At 38.1% G+C, this 20,435-nt stretch overlaps 2 protein-coding genes across 2 annotated transcripts; both read left to right on the top strand.

Annotated features, from left to right (window-relative positions):
* The first annotated feature begins 5,201 nt into the window (after positions 1-5,201).
* On the top strand, positions 5,202-6,063 carry LOC145822222 (uncharacterized). Its single transcript, XM_082918832.1, has 2 exons — positions 5,202-5,306; positions 5,434-6,063. Exons 1-2 carry the CDS (start codon positions 5,202-5,204, stop codon positions 6,061-6,063), a joined length of 735 nt encoding a protein of 244 aa, XP_082774958.1.
* A 10,457-nt stretch (positions 6,064-16,520) lies between these two features.
* LOC145822219 (uncharacterized) lies at positions 16,521-19,991 on the top strand. The gene is made up of 4 exons (XM_082918827.1): positions 16,521-16,806; positions 17,125-17,562; positions 19,120-19,299; positions 19,426-19,991. The coding sequence occupies exons 1-4, from the start codon at positions 16,521-16,523 to the stop codon at positions 19,989-19,991; spliced, it is 1,470 nt and encodes a 489-aa protein (XP_082774953.1).
* Positions 19,992-20,435: the final 444 nt, after the last annotated feature.

Raw genomic sequence — 20,435 nt, 5'->3', positions numbered from 1 at the left:
AGGTACTAATCCTAAATCTATCGTTTTCCTAATTTTCCTTAAATTAACATGTCCAAGTCTTCTATGCCACAAATCACAAACTTCAAGATTCAAAATATTATGAGAGATATTATTAAATTCAAAAGATACATTTAATTTAAATAAACTATCACATACAAAACTTTTTCTAGTAAAAATATCATATTTACTTATTACAATTTTATTTGATTCCATTACAACTTTGTAACCTAACTATACTAAACACAATCCACTAATAAGATTTATTCTACTTTCAGGAATATATCGCACATCTTTCAAAGTTAAGATCTTTCCAGAAGTTATCTTCAAATCTATATCTCCAATGTCAAGTATTGGTGCGACTAATCCATTCCCCAAAGTTACACTTTCTCCACTTGATTTCTAGAAAGTTTTAAAATAACCATAATCAGAACGCACATATATATAAGCCCCAGAATCTAACCACCAATCTTGATATTCAAAAGTAGAATTAATTTCAGGATTATACTTAAAAAATGGTCCGGCAATTTCTTTTTTCTCCAAAATTATATTCACTTGAGCAATATGACCTTGATTTCTTTGCTTGTTGTTGAACCTTGGTTTATACTTATCAATCTTCTTAAAAAAACAACTCTTAACATAGTGATTGGCTCTTCCATACACTTAGCATAACCTTTTGCCACTCCATTGTCCCTTAAAATTATTAGTATTGGCTTGATAGTTGTTATTATGGTGTTTGCCATTTTGACCTCTAAGTTTAAAATTAAAGTTGTTCTTGAAATTTTTACCTTTAGGTCGAAAGTTATTCCTATTGTTAAAACTATTCTTATTCCAATTATCCACCAAATTTACCTTAGGAGTTTTGTCTTTTCTGGCTTCTAGATTCGATCTATGGTTCTCTTCCACCCTAAGTATATTGATTAGTTGAGTTAATGACAAATCTCCTTGTTTGTGCTTAAGACGCTTAGCAAAGTCATTCCAAGATAGACGTAATTTATCGATAAGGCAAGACACTTTAAACTCCTCACTACAAGTTGTCCCTTTCTTTTCTACTTTTCTAAGTAGTTCTTCAAACTCATGTATTTGATCTCTTACAAGTTTGTCATATTTCATTTTATACCCATTAAAATTAGTGACAGTGAACCTATCGATACCAATATCTAAGTTCCATATTTGGCGTCTAAGGTTTTCCATAGTTCTTTTGCAATTGATGTGGTTGACTGATACACAATATACAAATGATCAGACAAATACTAAGGATTCTATTACAGCAATGAAATTCAATTTTTTCAGGTTACAACCAAAATCCAACAAAATCCTGATATTTTATGGCAGACATAAGACCTAATACGGTCAACCAATATTTTGTTTGTTTTTGCCATCTATCAAAAAAATTTCCATTAAAATTTTCAGGTTTCACACTAACAGTTTCTTCTAAATTAGCTATTTTAAGTATTTAAAGAACAAGAGATCAAAAGAGTATATTAATCTATAATAACAATAAAACAAGTACTAATGTTATTCAAAGTGTAAATTTAATTACCAACAATTTAAGGATAGATAAATGCGACAGGTTTTGATAGAGATCAAATTTAAACAAAATAATTTAAAACATGAACAATGCTAATTAAATATCATGTGTTGTATGACATGCTCTATAATGCAGAAAACATCATATGACGACACACTTTTAAATAATAATGTAATATTTATCATGTGAAAAATTTTAATTTTACTCAACAATTTTCCTAAGAATAATTAATAATAATAATAATAATAATAATAATAATAAATACACAAACAAACAAGTTCTGCAACTTCCATGAATTAATATATATATATATATATATAAATGTTATCAAACGAAGTTACACAACTTCTAAAAATATCTAATAGAACTAATACTATAGAAAAATGCTATATACATCAATTAGTGTACTAACTAGTGTATTAATCACTACAATAACTAACAGTTTTGGAGACCAAATATTTTGGTCTCTAAAAGTGAAAATTTTGTTGCAAAAGACATTTTGGGGACCAATTTCTATCGTCATGAGGATAGTCGCTAAAAGGTCGTTTCGAAAAGTCAAAAATAAGGCTTTTAGCAACAAAATTTTGTAAATGTCACTAATAAATAGACTTTTAGGGACAAAATAATTTGGTTTCAAAATAATTTATTTTTTTAGACAAAAAATTTGGTCCCAAAAGGATAATAATTCATCACTAATATCTAATTTTTGTTGCTAAAAACATAATGACAGTTTTCACAACAAAAATATTTGGTCCTTAAAAAATAATTCTATCCTTAAATTTTAGTCTCTAAAACCTTAATATTTTGTAGTGAATTGATAATGTGACATAATTTAAGAAGTTTTTAGTATTTGTAATTTATATAATGAGTGAGGTTGATAATAATATTATAACTAGTGTTGACACAATAATTAATATACTAATTAGGCACCGTTTGGAAAGCAAAACTTGGGCTAAATTAGCCACGTCCGGACAAATTAGGCTGATTTAGCCACATCCAGACAAAACTGTATTCACGGGTATGTTTGAAACCCTTATTGGTGTAAATTTACGAAAATACCCTGAAGAGATCCCTCTCATTCTGAGGGACAACGCCTCATCCAAAACACACACACCCTTCCCAAATGGCACTGAACAAGCGAAATAGGCGATTCGAAAATACCAGCGGCGACGACGACATCTAAACCACCTTCGCAGAGGTGATCGGCAACGGAGTACGCATCCGCGACGGCGAACAAGAACCAACCCTCTCAAACACAAACCGATCTGTAGGTAATGCTTTATGGCCTAACTGATTTCGTTTCCTTTTTCGCGTTTGTGTGGCCCCTGCTTCCGATCTGCATAGTATGGGTTCATAACGGCTTGGGTTCATGACCGATTTGTTTCTTTACCGTCGTGATTGGGTTGATTACGCTTACATTACATACATTTTGGGCAGATAGATATATAAGTATATATATATATATATCTCTTTGAAAAATTAAACCATATCTGTTCTTATGTTAAAAATCTGTTCGGTTATCCTGGATTACGGTTACATCTCACTCATTTTGGGCAAATATATATACATACATATATATATAACAAAAATATATATATATCTGTTCTTATATGAAAATCTGTAAATTATGTTCGGTTTGGGTTCATTACGGTTACTAACAAACACATTTGGGGCAGATATATATATATATATATATATAATTTAATATATATCTATTCTTATTTATATATCTGTTCTTATATGAAAATCTGTAAAATCTGTTCGGTTTGGGTTCATTACGATTACATTTCATACATTTCGGGCAGATATATCTCTGTTCTTATATATAAATCTGTTCGGTTTGAAGGCAGATATATGTATCTGTTCTTATATTTTCATATAGATCAACCCATGGTAAAAAAACAGTCATTCATATTCAACCTGTTCTGTTCTTGGCACCTGTTCTATTCAAAACAGTCTGTTCTGCAATTTTTTTTTCTCTTAGAAGTCACATTACAAATTATCAATTTCAGATCACAATTTCACATTTATGGCATTCAACTGCTGACTGATGACATCAATTCTGTGAATGAATATCAATTTCTGTTACAAAATTCATTTGATTACTTATCACTGTCATAATAAACTTCATTTATCATCTGTCAATTACCGATTGATGAGTTATGAAATGGTCTGTCAATGAATAAGGAAAACACATGATCTAAATGGGTTCTGTCATTTGTGAGTCAATGCTGGAGACGATGTCTCCATCTGTGAAATACCTATTGATTTGAAGCAAATTAAATTACCTATTGATTTGTCAATGGTGAAAAAAATGTCCCAATCTGTCTTCCAAAAAACACTCCTCACAGGCAGTCTTGATTCTTAAATAAATGACACATTTTTGGGTTGTCATTATTGAACTTCACTTCTTCAAACACTGTTACCATCATTATGTTACATGCGGATAAGACCCTCTGCTTTCTTCATTCATATCTATCTTCATTGAAAGCTAATACAGAAACCAGTTCAATATAACTCTTTCTCAGTTGATCTAGTCTAAGTATATATAAATTAATGCTGTATTTTTCATTCAAAAAAGTAAGTTTAATTTGTGTGTACTTGTGGAGACAAACTTTAATCTTCAAAATTATTGATATCAATACACTATTCGAAAATGTCAAAAAACATCAGAAGATAATAATAATAATAATAATAATAATAATAATAATAATAATAATAATAATAATAATAATAATAATAAGTAGGAAAAAAGTAATAATATAATTTGATCATGAATTCTTCATCTCAATCATGTAAACACACGGTGCTCATGCCCTGTTGTTATGTTCATTGAAATCCAAATTTACCAAATTACAGATTTACCGTTGTATTACCACCTTCACAGTGAAACCATGAGAATGTAGGCTGCTTTTCCTTAAAATAAACGGAAGGAAGTTGAAGTTTGTATACGTATCCATTGGAACATGTACTAACATTGTATTCAGAAAATATTTAACCTGATACACAGATAACATAAACTAATTACTTACATGATTCATTGTTCGTATGTAAGAAAGGTTAGGATGTTGTCAGTATGTACAAACACGTTAGGACGTTGTTAGTATGTTCGTAGTATGTTCTAGTATGACTTTAAGCTGTCTTTGCCTTTGTTAGTACGAAATGTAACGACGTATTAATGAATATCATAACTATGCCCACTACTTAGTTCCATGGAACCAGTGTACGTATGTTATTACTGTGCAATGGTTATATGCTCCCTAATTTAGCATCCTATCTCTCTGTTTCTTGTTTGTAATGTGTAATGGCTTACGCGTTTGTATATAACAACCGAATTTTTTATGGTAATCTTCTGTAACCGTACATTAGTAATGGCTTCCATACGTACTTCTTCGCGTACCCAATCGAAAAGCAAAGGCATTGTCACCGACAAGTCAAGCAATCTTGAAGAGACACATCAGTTCAGCCACAAGGCCTCATGGGACAGTGACTCAATCCGAGTTTTCCTGCAGTTGATTGCAAAAGAGATTACTAAAGGAAATTGCCCATTCCTGGTCCTCAGCCAAGTAGGGTACAAGTCCTTGGCAAGGAAATTTGAGAAAAAAACAGGAAGAAAACATGGACCGAAACAGTTGAAGAATAAGTACATGAGCTTGAAAAAAGAGTGGCAAGCATGGACAAAGTTGATGATTCAAGCAAAGAAGTGTCAGGGATAGGCTTTGACAGTGACATCGGTATGTTTCAGGCACCTGAGGAGTGGTGGGACAAGATAGAATCGGTAAGTACATGTACAAATAAGTTTCATATTTGTCATTTACCAGTACATTTTTTACTTGTTTAGTTAACTTTTAATTAATTTTATGAAATGTAACGTCTTCCTCTTTCATATATCTCTATTTCTGCAGATAAACAAGGTGTGCGCCAAATTATGGAAAAAAACCTTGGAACATCGTGAGTTAATGGAGACGGTCTTCATGGGGGCATCAGCTACTGGGAAGCACCATTGGACCCCGGAAGAGAAACTTCCTGAAGCTGCTAATGACTCATCTGATTCAGTGCATAGTTTGGGAGCCCAACCATTTGCTGATCCGATACCCGCAGGAGTACAGGACGTGGATTCAGATTCTTCACTGGAGCATGTTCCGATTGAAAAGGGGAAAAGGAGAAAGACGCCATCAACAAGTGTTTCAAAGTCAAAGAAGGCAACAAGTAGAGCGTCAGTTATTGCCGAAAGCATGAACAATCTAACAGATGTGGTGCGTACGAAGAATCAGCAGGTTACAGTAAGGCACCTCACAGGCAACGAATCGCTGTACATTATTTCGGAGTGCATGCATCGCCTGACGAGTATTCCATCCCTGATTGGTACATCGTTGTTCCACTTTGCCTCGACACTTATGGATAACGCCGATTACCGAGAGGTGATGATGTGCCAGCCTAATGACGACCACATCATTGGGTGGCTTACACAAAAGCAGCTTCAGTATAATGCGTCGGCGCCTTTTGCAAACCTGTTTAGGGGTTGCCGGATGTGATGTAGCGGTGTTACGAGTGTTAAAGATGACTGTCCTTGTCTTCCTTTTTAAAACTTTGACTTATGGTATTGTTGGCACTGTATTAAAACAGGATGGTGGTGTGTGCATGTTTTTATTCTGTCGTTTTTGTTTTTTTATTGCTAGCTATGGTGACCAAAACTTTTAGTTAAGTGCATGGGTTGACGGAACGGAAGCATGGTTGTGCTTCGTTTTTGGGAAATGAATGGGATGCTTATGTTTTAATATTTTGTGTGGCTATTTTTTAAACAGGAAATTACGTTTTTCTTGCTAGCTTTTGAATGCCCGTACTTCTCCGCAACTTTAATTGTTAGTTTAGTTTGCTGGCTATTTTTGTGGTTGTTACCACCATCGTCGCCCTGTGAAGCAGAAGTTGAATAGGTTTTCTTTTTAATGCAATTCATATGATTATGCGTTCCTATGACATTGGTGACAACATTACTTACATTAAAAACAATTTTGGCATTTTTTAATTGCAAACTTCAATATAATTTGAGTCAATGAATCATGTGCCTACTGATTGAAAGAGTGCCACTCTTGTAGGTTTCGCATCAACGAAGACGCGATGAATCCATGGGATGGAAGCAACAATGATAAAATAACGGAAATGCTTAATCAAATGGCGGTCCAGGTGCAACAAGAACACAACTGCACATTTCTACAAGTATGCCAGTATGCGACAGAATGGTACAAAAAACACATGGATAAAACACCGTGTCGCACTTCTATACTGACCGGGAATGTATGGATATGCGAACTATATGCGGGCCATATGGGTCAATTTGAGGAAAATGTTTGCATGCCGAAGGAAGTTTTTGCCGCATTGTGTGAGACATTAGTAAATGATTTTGGGTTACAAGTCCCGCAACGTCCACATGGCTTAGTTGTTGAAGAAAGCGTTGCAATGTTTATCCATGTGTTGAAAGGAAAGCAAAATCGGAAAATCCAAGAATGGTTTCAACATTCCGGGGAGACTGTGTCTCGGCACGTACATAACGTATTAACTTCCATGAAAGAGTTCACTGTTGTTCATTGCCGGCCCACATACAGTTAGCATCGTATACATCCATACGTGCGGTCTAGACGGAAATACCTACCGTTCAAGGTACTCCTGAAAAACATTATTGACATATAAATAAAGAGTGTCAGTTATTTTGTTTTTATTATTAACTGGACGTGACGTATGGAAAAAACCAAACACTTGTTACCCATTTAAGCAACAAAATAATTGGGTTATTTGCAGGACTGCATTGGCGCAATAAACGGAACACATATAAGTGCATGGGTTACGGGGCCAAATGCGGCAACATATTTTGGTAGGAAATGCTGTCACACGCAAAATATCGTGGCCGCAGTCGATTTTGACATGTGTTTCATATTCATTTCGTGCGGATGGGAAAACAGTATGCATAATAGTCACATATTCAACGAGATACTAACAAATGACAATGTCCCCTTCCCACATCCTGACGAAGGTAACACATGGCGATGTTATTACATTTAGGGGCCTATAAATTTTTTCTGAAACAGCGTTACTTGAAAATGACGCACAATGTTCGGTTTTGGTGTCATACATTGTTGTCATGTCTGCAGGCAAATATTATCTTGTTGATTCTGGCTATCCAAACCGGATAGGTTACTTAGCACCATTCAAAGGCCACCATTACCACCAATAAGAATTCCGACGTATTGCACGGAACACGATGGCAAACACGCCAAGGGAATTATTTAACAAAGTGCACTCGTCCTTACGCAGTGTGGTGGAACGCACTTTCAGTGCCTGAAAAAATCGATGGGGGTTTATTCGAGACATGCCTCGGTATGACTTTGCAAATGTGCAATTTCAGTTAGTAGGTGCGTCAATGGCATTACATAATTATATACAGCGAAAGACAGGTAACCCAACAACTGTTCACCCAATCTGTGACGAGGAAGAGGCTATGACAATAATAAGTGCCATACCAGAAGTTGAACATGACGATGATGGTTTAATGGTTGGGGATGAAGACCCTGTGGACACCTCATTTTTGATCGTCCTCAAGACTTGGACGTCACCATTTGAACACTCGGTGATCATCCATGTTTGTGTTCGTCTTGAGTTCCCGGAGGTCTCGGCCACGCGCCCTGCCTCAGGATCTCTCGACTCGACTGTTTTGTGTCTGGTTTTGCACCAAACACTTGTGTTTTTGCCTTTGAGGGGCAGAGAATGGCTTGTGGGCCATCCCCACACATCACCGGCCATGGCTTGAGGCCACCGGCCAGTGTTTTGTTGCCATCGGCCATATCTTTGGCCGGTCGGTGCTCTTGATGGCCGGTTGGCCATTTATTTTGTCAAAATGACATTTTTGGCTGGCCGACCACTGTACATCTGCTTTTACAGATATTTTTATGCCAGCTGTGCTAGCTAGCATACACTTTGCTCCCCTCCATACACGTGTATGGAGAGATCTCCCTATTGACTAACTTACTTGAGAAGCTTTGCAAGAGTGAGCTCTATAAGAGGGAGATCTCCCTCAAGTGACGCGCGTCGCCGCATATTCGAGTTCACATGCATTTCAAAAACCGGGCGTTGTCGCGCATTCCAAGATCATTTGCATTGTCATGCATCTCAAAAGCCGCGCGTTGTTGCGCGTTTCAAAATCATACATCATCATGCATTTGCATTTCAAAAAAAAAAAAGAAAACAACAAAAATAACATGCATCATTCGCATTTCAAAAACAAAAACACAAAAAAAAAAAAAAACATGCATTATCATGCATTTTCCCTTCATCATGCATTGTCATGCATTCAAAAAACAAAACAAAAAACAAATATGCATATGTCATGCGTTTCACTGTAAATAGTGCATATGTCGTGTATCATTGTAAATAGTGCATATGTCATGCATTTCATTATATATAATGCATATGTCATGCATTTCACTGTAAATATTGCATATGTCATGCATTTTACTGTAAATATTCCATCCATTACATATTTGTAAATATTGCATTGTAGCTTGCATGCATTCACTGCATCACCCCCAGCTATGGCTTGCGCCTTTCCATGTTGAGCTTGGTCTGGTATGTACCCATACTTTTCACGTCGAAGCATAGTTCTGCATGTGTACGCACCTATTCCACTGCTGGTATTGTGGTTTGAGGGTTGCAGCACCTTTTCTGTGTTAGACGTGGCTTGTTTGTGTCCATGCTTTTCCTAAGCAAGATACGGTTTGGGCCGCAGGCCTTTTCCATTGTAAATATTCCATTCCATTGCATATTTGTATATGTTGCATTGTAGCTTGCATGCATTTGCCGCATCACATCCAGCTATGGCTTGCGCCTTTTCATGTTGAGCTTGGTCTGGTATGTGCTCATACTTTTCACGTCGAAGCACGGATCTGAGACTTTTGTGTACGCGCCTATTCCACTGTTGGTATTGTGGTTTGAGGGTTGCGGCACCGTTTCTGTGTTAGACGCGATTTGCATGTGTACATGCCTTTCCTAGGCAAGATATGTTTCGATCGCGCGCCATATTCACTGTATATACTGCATTGTAGTGTAGTTCGATTGCATCCAGCATTAGGATCATAATCTTTTTTGAGTAGAGCATGCCTCACTTATGTCTTCCACCCAATTACTTGTTCCTGTGTCCGTCTACATCACTCATAGTTTTGCATGTGTACGCGTCTATTCCACTGCTGGTATTGTGGTTTGAGGGTTGCGGCACCTTTTCTATGGTAGACGGACTTTGCATCTCCATCAATCTATTTGACATTTGTGTGGTTTTGAACCGCTCATGATTGGATCATGATTCAATTGCATTGCATATCGTTTGCATTGTTTATACATAGTTTTGTATGTTTTGCATATTATTTGCATTGTTTTTACATTTGTTTTGTAATTTTGCATATCATTTGCATTACATTAGATTCAATTGCATATCATCGCACTATTTGTGCACCCCTTGGTCTAAGAAGACCTTAAATCCTACATTCGCGTTGTCGCGCAACTTTCGATTGCATTGTTATGCATGTTGCTAACGATATTGCACCTGTTGAGTTTTCTTTCTCTTTCAGACACGATATTGTATGTACGATTCATTTGAAGCTAGTGCAACTAGACGAGCCGCACAGGTATTGTATCCTCTGAGTGAGACGTATCGAGAATTGCATAATTCTCTTGCACCCTCTCTGCATTGTAGTGTAGTTTGGTTTGTGCTAGCTTAAAACTGTTGCCTTGTATGTGTTTCGTTACAGCTTTCTTTGTATGATCATAAGTTATGCTCGGCTTCTTGCATTTTCAGTTGCATTTCGCCTCTGCCTTCGGGCGCATATCTTTATTGTCTTGCATGTTTGTCTAAGTCTTCGGCCTTGTCAAAAATGGGTCGTCTCTGGGCTTTGACACTCACTCCTGTCATTCTTATGACTTTCGAGTTCTGTCAAAGAGGGGCAACTGTAGACACCCCATTTTTGACCGTCCGCAAGACTTGGACGTCACCGTTTGAACACTCCGTGATCATCCATGTTTGTGTTCGTCTTGAGTTCTCGGAGGTCTCGGCCATGCGCCTTGCCTCAGGATCTCTCGACTAGATTGTTTTGTGTCTGGTTTTGCACCAAACACTTGTGTTTTTGCCTTTAAGGGGCAGGGAATGGCTTGTGGGCCATCCCCACACATCACCGGCCATGGCTTGAGGCCACCAGCCAGTGTTTTGTTGCCATCGGCCATATCTTTGGCCGGTCGGCGCTCTTGATGGTTGGTCAGCCATTTATTTTGTCAAAATGACATTTTTGGCTGGCCGACCACTGTACATCTGCTTTTGCAGATATTTTTATGCCAGCTGTGCTAGCTGGCATACACTTTGCTCCGCTCCATACACGTGTATGAAGAGATCTCTCTCTTGACTAGCTTACTTGAGAAGCTTTGCAAGAGTGAGTTCTATAAGAGGGAGCTCTATAAGAGGGAGCCTCTTCTCTCTGCATTAGGGTTACAACATTTTTTCCTAGAGAGAGCTCTGAACTAGGGTTAGGTCATAGTGTATCTATCCTATCTCTATATCTCCCTCTCTTTGCCTTAGTGTGTGTTTGTTCTTACTTTTGCATTCAAACACCTAGTGTTACACCTTACCTTGGCTACTGAGGTGCTAAGGAGTCATTTTCAGAGTTTTGGAGCTGGTTTGAACCTAAGGAGGCTGCTGGTCTTCTATTTTTGAAGAGGGTCTACAAGGGTAACAACTTTTCCCCTTTATTCTCCATTTTTGCATAGCCGTTTTACCAATCTTGCACCTATTTTTAGGCTTTGTGTATAATATATAAAAGTCTTGTTTTTACCTGCCTAAAATAGTTGTTTAAGGTTGCTTTGAGCTTTGGGGTTGTTTGACCCCTCTTAGGGCTTGTTTGGCCCCCATTTTGTGCCATTTTGGTGAGCTCCGGGACCACCTTGTTTGGACCTCCTCACCACTGAAATCTTGAGGGATTTCAGTGGTGAGGATGATGGTTTAAGGTCCTAAGAAGGAGAGGGCCACCCCCTCTCCTTGTTGTCCTTGAAAATGGCTATTTTAGCCTCATGTGTGAGCACCATTTTTAAGTGCATTTTGGCCATGTCTTAGTTGTTATTTGTGCTTATTTTGTCAGAATATAGCACTGTTTTTACTTGGTTTAGACACACCATGCTTGCCTTGCATACATGTCGTGTAATGCCATGATTTGCCTTAACTTGTGCCTAGCATTCAGCCTATTATGCTTACTTGTTTTGGCCTAGCTTTATGAAGCTTTTGTGCTTATTTTAGCATGCTTAAGTTCTATTTTTGGTTGTTTTGGTTGACCATGACATGCTTAGTATAGCCACCTTGTATTTTGGCTTGTTAGCCTTGGGTGTGTGAGTGGGGAGCATGCTTTACTTGCTTTGTTTCAGTGGTTCAGAACCATTTGCCATGTCATTTCAGTCCTCATGGTATGCTTGAATGCTTACATTTGATGCCCCTTTAATGTGTTAAGAGGTTGGTGTTTCATGCTTCATGTTTGTGCTATTGTGTATGCCTCTAGGATTAGGTCATTTAGATGCCATCTAAGTGGTTCTTAGGGCTTACTTTTGCATGATTTAGGACTGTTTTGGTTCATTTTGGTCATTTGCTTCATGTGTCATATGATCATGTTTTAGGTCCTTGGGCTTGGTTGCATGCTTAGCTTGCATTAGTAGGGTAATTTGGCATCATTTCCTACATGTTCTCAAAGCTTATTATGTATGCCATATGTCCATGGTTATTCCATTTTAAGTGTGCTCAAAAGATACTTCTTAATGCTTAAGTGTTTAGGCCTTAACATGTGCATGCTTGTGTGTGTTTTGCCTCTCATTTCCATAGCATTTGGCCACTGTTTTGGGTCTAATAGAGAGCTGTCCAAATTAGTGTAAGTCCCTCCTTTACATATGTTGCATGCTTGCCTTATGCGTTGTTGCATATTTGGCCTTGTTCCATGCTTGTTGACATTACACTTTGCATGCTTGATTAGTTGCATCCTTGCATGTTCATTTGCATGCTCATGTTGCATACTAGCTCACGTGCCTAGGTTGCATTACATTGGCACGCATGCTTTGCCACTTGAATTGAGTATGATAAAGGTTGAGCGCATTGTTTGTTTATGTGCATTTCATTCTACATTGAAAATGCACAACTTGGTTCCTTGGGCCATCACGCATTGCAATGCGCGATTGATGGTCCGAGAATCGAGGACCATCCTCCTTTGAGTCATAAACATGATAAGGAGTGTGGTTGGTGCAAACATTGCTTGAAATGTATTGCCATGCCATGTTTTGCCCTCTGTTGCTGTCAAAACAGGTTTCTGCAGGAAGCTTTGGCCGGCCGGCCATCTATACTGCCGACCGACCAATTATTGATGGCCGAGAGTGTGACACCCTGAATGTTTGATTAAATACCACATAAATGTTTATAGTTATATAATTATGGGTATATGCAATATATATTATTAAATAATTACTAATAAATACAGAATCTAATTTAGCACGGGGTTATATGGGATTAATTAGGGATTTTTATTTAGGGCCAAAAGACCAGAAATATGAAATTCTAATATTAGTTGGGTCAAATTAAAGTTAAAGATAGTAAATAAATAAATAATAATAACAATAATATATGGAATGAAAAGAATAATGATGGCAATAATAAAATGAATAAGTTATATGTGCTAAGTAAATTAATTTATTATTATGGTTATTAAATATATGACACAGAAATTTATTAAGATAAATTAAATATCAATTTTATTATTAAATACTAATTTTAGTTAAGATATATTAGTTGTGTAGATAAAAACAAATCAGTGGCTATCAAATACAATCTTGCCATATTATCCAAACAGATCAAGGACCATTAATGAGTTAGATTACAAATCTGCCGAAAGAGAAACGGAGAAACCACCTGGACACTAGACTCGGATAGAGGGAGTGAGTACCTGGAGCTTAGGGTGTTGAGTCATCACTTATATTGTGTATAAATAGGGGTGGTAGTGCTGTATGTGAAGGAAAAGAAGTAAAGAAAGAAAAAAACTGAGAGAGAGAGAGAGACTCGTCAGTTGAGGGTAAGAAACTCATACTAGGAGAGTTTTAAAATAAAAATAAAAAAAAGTAAGGCTAAGGGTTATAATTAAGGTGAGATATGTTATACCTTGATTTACCATTATATGTTTTACAAATGTTTTGAGTTATCATAGCTTATTTATTTCAAGTTACATTTATTAAGTTATATAAATAAAATTTATGTTTATAAATATTTCAGTTACGTGGGTTACTTTCTAAACTCCATTTACGTAAAAGGAAACCCATGGATATGTTAGTTTAAATTTTAGTATATATTTGACTATAACCTTATAAACAATTATATTTTGTAAGTATCACCACGGGAGTCCTACGCCTTGGGGGACTTAAATAACCACTGGCCTCTGTTTGACCGCTTTGTAGTCCTCTGTTTGTCATGGATCCATTGACCTCTGTTCTGACTGTCACTTCTGTGACCTCTGTTCTGTTCTGTTTTATACCGTGGTTATGATTATTTATTTACATGATTTCTGTATTCTGCCACTTTAAATAAATTGTCATTTTAATTTAAATTTTGCAAATGTTTTAGCCTAATTAATTATCCATGGATATTTTGTATTCTCTACATTTTTGGCATAGTATTTCTCACTCTGCTGTGTGCTTATAACTGTTACCCTTTCAGGTGACGAGATGTAAGGAAAATCCCTAACCCCACGAAATGGAATCTGCTTATGGATTGTTGTTAAACTACTATTTTATCCTTCTTTTTTATAATTTTGCTTCATTTGTCTCTATTCGGGGCTGGTCACTGAATAATAAAATAATAAAAACCCTAGAAATGTATTTCTTTTTTTTTAAAATAGCAGTATGGAATAAAATTTCTGTCTAAGTATATTTTTTTTTTCTTCGCTTGCGCAGTTTAATTTGTTTTGAATAAGAATAAGTTAGTAAGTCACGATTCCAACTCTAAGCCTCTGGAGTTGGGTCTTGACAAATGTGGTATCAGAGCAACGGTTCAAAAAAAAAAGAGTTATAAATAAATCTATAACTAAAACCATATAGCTAAAAACCAATATATATATATATATATGGTAAAATCGAAATAAAATAATAATAATAATAAATATTTACATGTGACGTTAATTTTCCCTGCGTAAAATCTCACGTTTATTCTGGTGTTGTAGGATGTCAGAAATTTACCTTGACGATGCTTTTTGGAATGACCTCCAGGCCATCAACTTAGATGAAATCTTAGCTGAACACCCTGCCCCTGCCCCCGCCTCACCTGAAGGTTAGGGAGATTCTGAGGAGATAGTCAGGGAATTGCACCCAGGTTTTGGCCGGTTGATGGGTCGGCCAATTTCTATCCAGGTTGACCCTACTGACGACCCACACTTGTTATGGAGGCACAGCCTTGCCCATACACGCAAACGTTTTCTCGAACCATCTCGCGTCCTTGGCATCGCCCTGGGTCATGACCGCCCACATTATATTATAGGTCCCCTACACCCAGAGTTTGCAGCCAGAAGGGGAAACGTGTACCCCGAGGATTACATTTTCACCACAGTCTCAAATCCATTACAGATCATTAATATGCAAAGTGTTGACTTCGAAAATGATTTGTTATATGTTGAGACACCTGTTTGGATTGTCGACCGAACATTTGTGGGTCATATACGGTCTATCCCCATTTTTGCGGTCCAGGTAGCATGGGTGTGTTTTGGTGTAATCCAGTTGGCGTGGGAGTTCGAGCTTTTTATGCAGCACTATTTCCCCTGGTTTTTCGGCCCATCTGACCTACCACTCTAGATCTGGCTAGTAGAAAATCTTTTGTATGCTAATCTTGATATGTTCTAATCCCCTTTTTGTTGACTTTTGTTTTTGTTTACCACAGGGATGGGACACCAACATATTCTGACTAATGTAATATGAATTGTAAAATAAATGAATAAAAATGTGTAATGTTGACAGTTTATATAAATATAAAGTATACTACATGTTGTGCTATATATATACTACATTGAAAATATAATACCTCGTTTATTACTTGTAGAATGGCTAATGGTAATGGGAGTGAGTCATCAGTTAGTGGTACAGAATCAATGGAAAGAGTAATGGAAAGAGCGGTTACTAGTTTTCTACAAACCTTGCAAGCTAACATCAACAATGGGACGCCGAGACAGCAAGAAGGGTCGGTTACCATAAAACAGTTCCAGGATCTGAAACCTACCACGTTTACCGGCGGCCCAGACCCAATGATAGCAGACGCTTGGGTAAAAGACATGGAAACGATTTTTCATGCCCTGCCTTGCACCAAGAGGCAAAAGGTAACTTTCACCACTTTCACTTTCAAAGACAATGCACAGGAATGGTGACTTCTCGCTCTAGCCAAAGAGGAGATTATGACTTGGGTAAGATTCTTGGAAGTATTCTACGAAAAATACTTTTCGGATTCATTACGGGAACAGAAGGCATCTGAATTCATACATCTTAAACAAGGAACCATGACAGTGGCCGAATATGAGAGCAAGTTCACACAAGAAAATTCGAAGCAGGATTGGATGCTGGAATTAAAGACAGGCTTGAAGTCTTGAAATTGGCAACCTATGCAGAAGTGGTAGACCGGGCATACATAGCAGAAAAGGGAATTAAAGCCTCGCGTTCCGGAGAACCAAGCTACAAGAAGCGATTCTGGGAAAGAGATAACAAAAGACCCGGTGTTGCACCTCAAAAAAAGGTGAACATGGGCACAACCAGCTCAGGCCACCACGGTCCTACCAACCCCCGAGGTGGCACTATTCCAACTTGCCCCATTTGTGGGAGGATTCATTGGGGACAATGCCATCGAGACACGGGAGCGTGTTTTAGATGCGGACAGTTTGGCCACTTGCTAAGGGATTGTCCAAAGATGGTTAATCCTACAGCCAGCCCCTCTGGCCCAGTCAGGAGACCCGCAGGACCTGGAGGAGAAAAGAAGGACCAAAATCGCCAAGGTCGGGCTTTCGCCTTGGTACCTGGAAAACCAGAAATTACCGAAAATGTTGTGTCAGGTACACTTTATATCTGTGGTCTTCCAGCTCATGTCCTTATTGACTCTGGGTCAACTCATTCTTTTGTTGCACCACACTTTGCTACCAAGTTGACATCACCACCCAAACCATTAGGATATACATTGTCTATGTCTTTTCCTTCTGGTAAGTCTGCCTGTAGTACTGATGTGTACAGATCTTATGTTGTATTCCTAAAAGGCAAAACCTTATATGTAGACTTGATTCCCCTCCATATTGAAAACTTTGATGTAATCTTAGGTATGGATTGGCTGGCTGCCAACCACGCCTCTATCGATTGTAAAGCCAAAAAGGTCTCCCTCAAATTACCAAACCAACCCGAAATTGTCTTTAATAAGGTTGAAGTTTCTAACCCTACCTATATCATATCCTCCATGGCGGCCCAACGACTTCTAAGAAAGGGTTGTGGTAGTTATATTTGTTATGTGATTGATATACAAAAAGAGGCTCCTACCGTTAATACAATTCCTGTAGTTCGAGAATTCCCGGATGTCTTTCTTGAAGATCTACCCGGTATTCCCGTTGATCGAGAGATCGAATTTACCATTGAAACCCAACCTGGCACGCAGCCTATATCAAAAGCTCCTTACCGCATGTCAATGACAGAATTGAAAGAGCTGAAGACTCAACTCCAGGAACTCTTGGAAAAAGGTTTCATTCGGCCTAGTACCTCACCCTGGGGAGCTCCGGTATTGTTCATGAAGAAAAAGGATGGCACGATCAGATTATGCATCAATTACCGGGAGTTGAACAAGGTCACCATCAAGAATCGATATCCTCTGCCGCGAATCAATGACTTGTTCGATCAACTTCAGGGCGCACAAGTATTTTCCAAAATTGACTTACGTTCTGGCTATCATCAGCTAAAGGTTAAAACGGAAAGTATTGAAAAGACGGCCTTCCGAACCCGTTACGGGCACTACGAATTTCTCGTTGTGCCTTTTGGCATCACAAATGCCCCAAAAGCCTTCATGGACCTCATGAACAGAGTGTTCAAACCCTACCTTGATGAGTTCGTCATCGTCTTCATTGACGACATCCTCATATACTCCAAGTCACCAGAAGCCCATGAGCAGCACTTGCGAATGGTCCTACAAACACTACATGATCATAAACTTTATGCCAAGTTAAAGAAATGCGAATTCTGGATCACTAGTGTACACTTTCTCGGTCAGGTCATTAATAAATATGGCATCTCGGTTGACCCCCAAAAAGTTGTGGCAATCGTGGACTGGCCGCGACCTACTAATGTGTCAGAAATCCGAAGTTTCTTGGGTCTAGCCGGTTATTATCGACGCTTCGTACAAGATTTCTCAAAAATAGCATCGCCCTTGACCCAGCTAACTCAGAAGAACACACCCTTTGAATGGACTGATAAAAAGGAGCGTTGCTTTCAAGAATTAAAAGGTCGACTTGTGTCAGCCCCTATACTAGCACTCCCTACCGGAGCAGATGGGTTCGTAATTTATAGTGATGCCTCATACAATGGGTTGGGTTGTGTTCTCATGCAAAACGGAAAGGTCATTGCTTATGCGTCACGACAATTGAAGACTCACGAGAAGAACTACCTGACTCACGATTTGGAATTGGCTGCGGTGATCTTTGCTCTCAAAATCTGGCATCATTATCTTTACGGTGCAACCTGCGAGATTTATACTGACCACAAGAGTTTAAAATATCTATTCACGTAGAAGGAACTGAATATGAGGCAACGTTGGTGGTTAGAATTTATGAAAGACTACGAGATAGAGATCCATCACCATCCGGGCAAAGCTAACGTGGTGGCAGACGCACTGAGCCGAAAGTCGACGAGAACTTTGGCATGCACTCTCGTTTCCCGCAAGGTCAATGGATTGCTCGCCAATGTAATCGTGGAGCCTACATTGATTGGAGAAATCAAAGCACGCTAATGGGAAGATAAACTCTTGAAGAAAAGGTACGAGGAACAAGGGAACACGCCTGATTCTGATTTTATGATAAGCAATGGGATACTGAAATTTCAAAATCGAATTTGCATACCCGACATCCCGGAACTCAAGAAGAAGATACTGGAGGAAGCTCATAACTCAAGATTTGCAGTTCACCCTGGCAACACAAAAATGTATCATGATCTGAAAAAACATTACTGGTGGACCGGAATGAAAAGAGATATAGCAAACCATGTTTCTAAATGTCTACATTGTCAGCAGGTTAAAGCAGAACATCAGAGACCGGCGGGGCTGCTGCAACCACTCCCTATTCTTGAATGGAAATGGGAACATATTACTATGGACTTCGTGGTCCGGCTACCACAGTCTTTTTCAAGGAATGATGCAATATGGGTTATAGTAGACCGATTGACAAAGTCAGCACACTTTCTACCAATCAAAATCATGTACCCTCTAAATAAGTTTGCCACTTTATATATCAAAGAGATTATCCGGTTGCATGGTATTCCAGTTTCAATCGTGTCTGACCGAGACCCTCGTTTCGTGTCTCACTTATGGAATAAATTGCAAGAAGCTTTAGGAACTACATTGAAGTTCATCACGGCCTATCATCCACAAACCGATGGGCAATCCGAAAGAACGATCCAGACGTTGGAAGACATGTTACGTATATACGTGTTGGACCTCAAAGGTAACTGGGATGAGCACCTACCTTTAGTAGAGTTCGCCTATAACAACAGCTATCAGGCAAGCATTGGAATGGCACCATACGAAGCTCTGTATGGAAGGAGATGTCGATCACCCCTGTGTTGGGCAGAAGTTGGAAACAGGAAATTATTAGGCCCCGAAATTGTGCAAGTCACCAGTGAGAAAATCCAACTCATCCAACAGCGAATTCGCACTGCTCAGAGCCGCCAGAAAAGTTACGCGGATATTCAGAGACGAGACTTGGAATTTCAAGTAGGAGATCATGTGTTTCTTAAAATCTCCCCAACAAGAGGAGTGATCCGATTCGGAAAGCGCGGGAAGCTAATCCTGCGTTACATCGGGCCATTCGAGATACTGGAAAAAATTGGTCCTGTGGCCTATCGCCTTGCACTACCTCCTGAGCTATCTAATATCCACAACGTGTTTCACTTATCAATGCTCCGACGGTACCTCCGAGATCCAAAACATGTCATCGACTATGAGAACTTGGAAGTTCGAGAAGATCTCTCTTACGAAGAACAGCCAGTGCATATTCTAGATCGTCGTAATCAAGTTCTCCGAAACAAGACCATACCATTGGTAAAGGTCTTATGGCGAAATCATCACATCGAAGAAGCTACGTGGGAAACGGAGAGTCAAATGCGAGCTAAATACCCACACCTCTTTGAAAATTGAGGTACGTCAAGTTTGAGGACAAACTCCTATTTAGGAGGGGAGAAATGTGACACCCTGAATGTTTAATTAAATACCATATAAATGTTTATAGTTATATAATTATGGGTATATGCGATATATATTATTAAATAATTACTAATAAATACAGAATCTAATTTAGCACGGGGTTATATGGGATTAATTAGGGATTTTTATTTAGGGCCAAAAGACCAGAAATATGAAATTCTAATATTAGTTGGGTCAAATTAAAGTTAAAGATAGTAAATAAATAAATAATAATAACAATAATATATGGAATGAAAAGAATAATGATGGCAATAATAAAATGAATAAGTTATATGTGCTAAGTAAATTAATTTATCATTATGGTTATTAAATATATGACACAGAAATTTATTAAGATAAATTAAATATCAATTTTATTATTAAAACTAATTTTAGTTA

The sequence above is a fragment of the Camellia sinensis genome, chromosome 1 (assembly GCF_055761805.1).
Source record: "Camellia sinensis isolate YWXY chromosome 1, ASM5576180v1, whole genome shotgun sequence".
In the NCBI taxonomy this organism is placed as follows: Eukaryota; Viridiplantae; Streptophyta; class Magnoliopsida; order Ericales; family Theaceae; genus Camellia; species Camellia sinensis.
The sequence above is the reverse complement of the archived record's forward strand: the minus strand, read 5'-3'. Positions and strand labels throughout refer to the sequence as shown.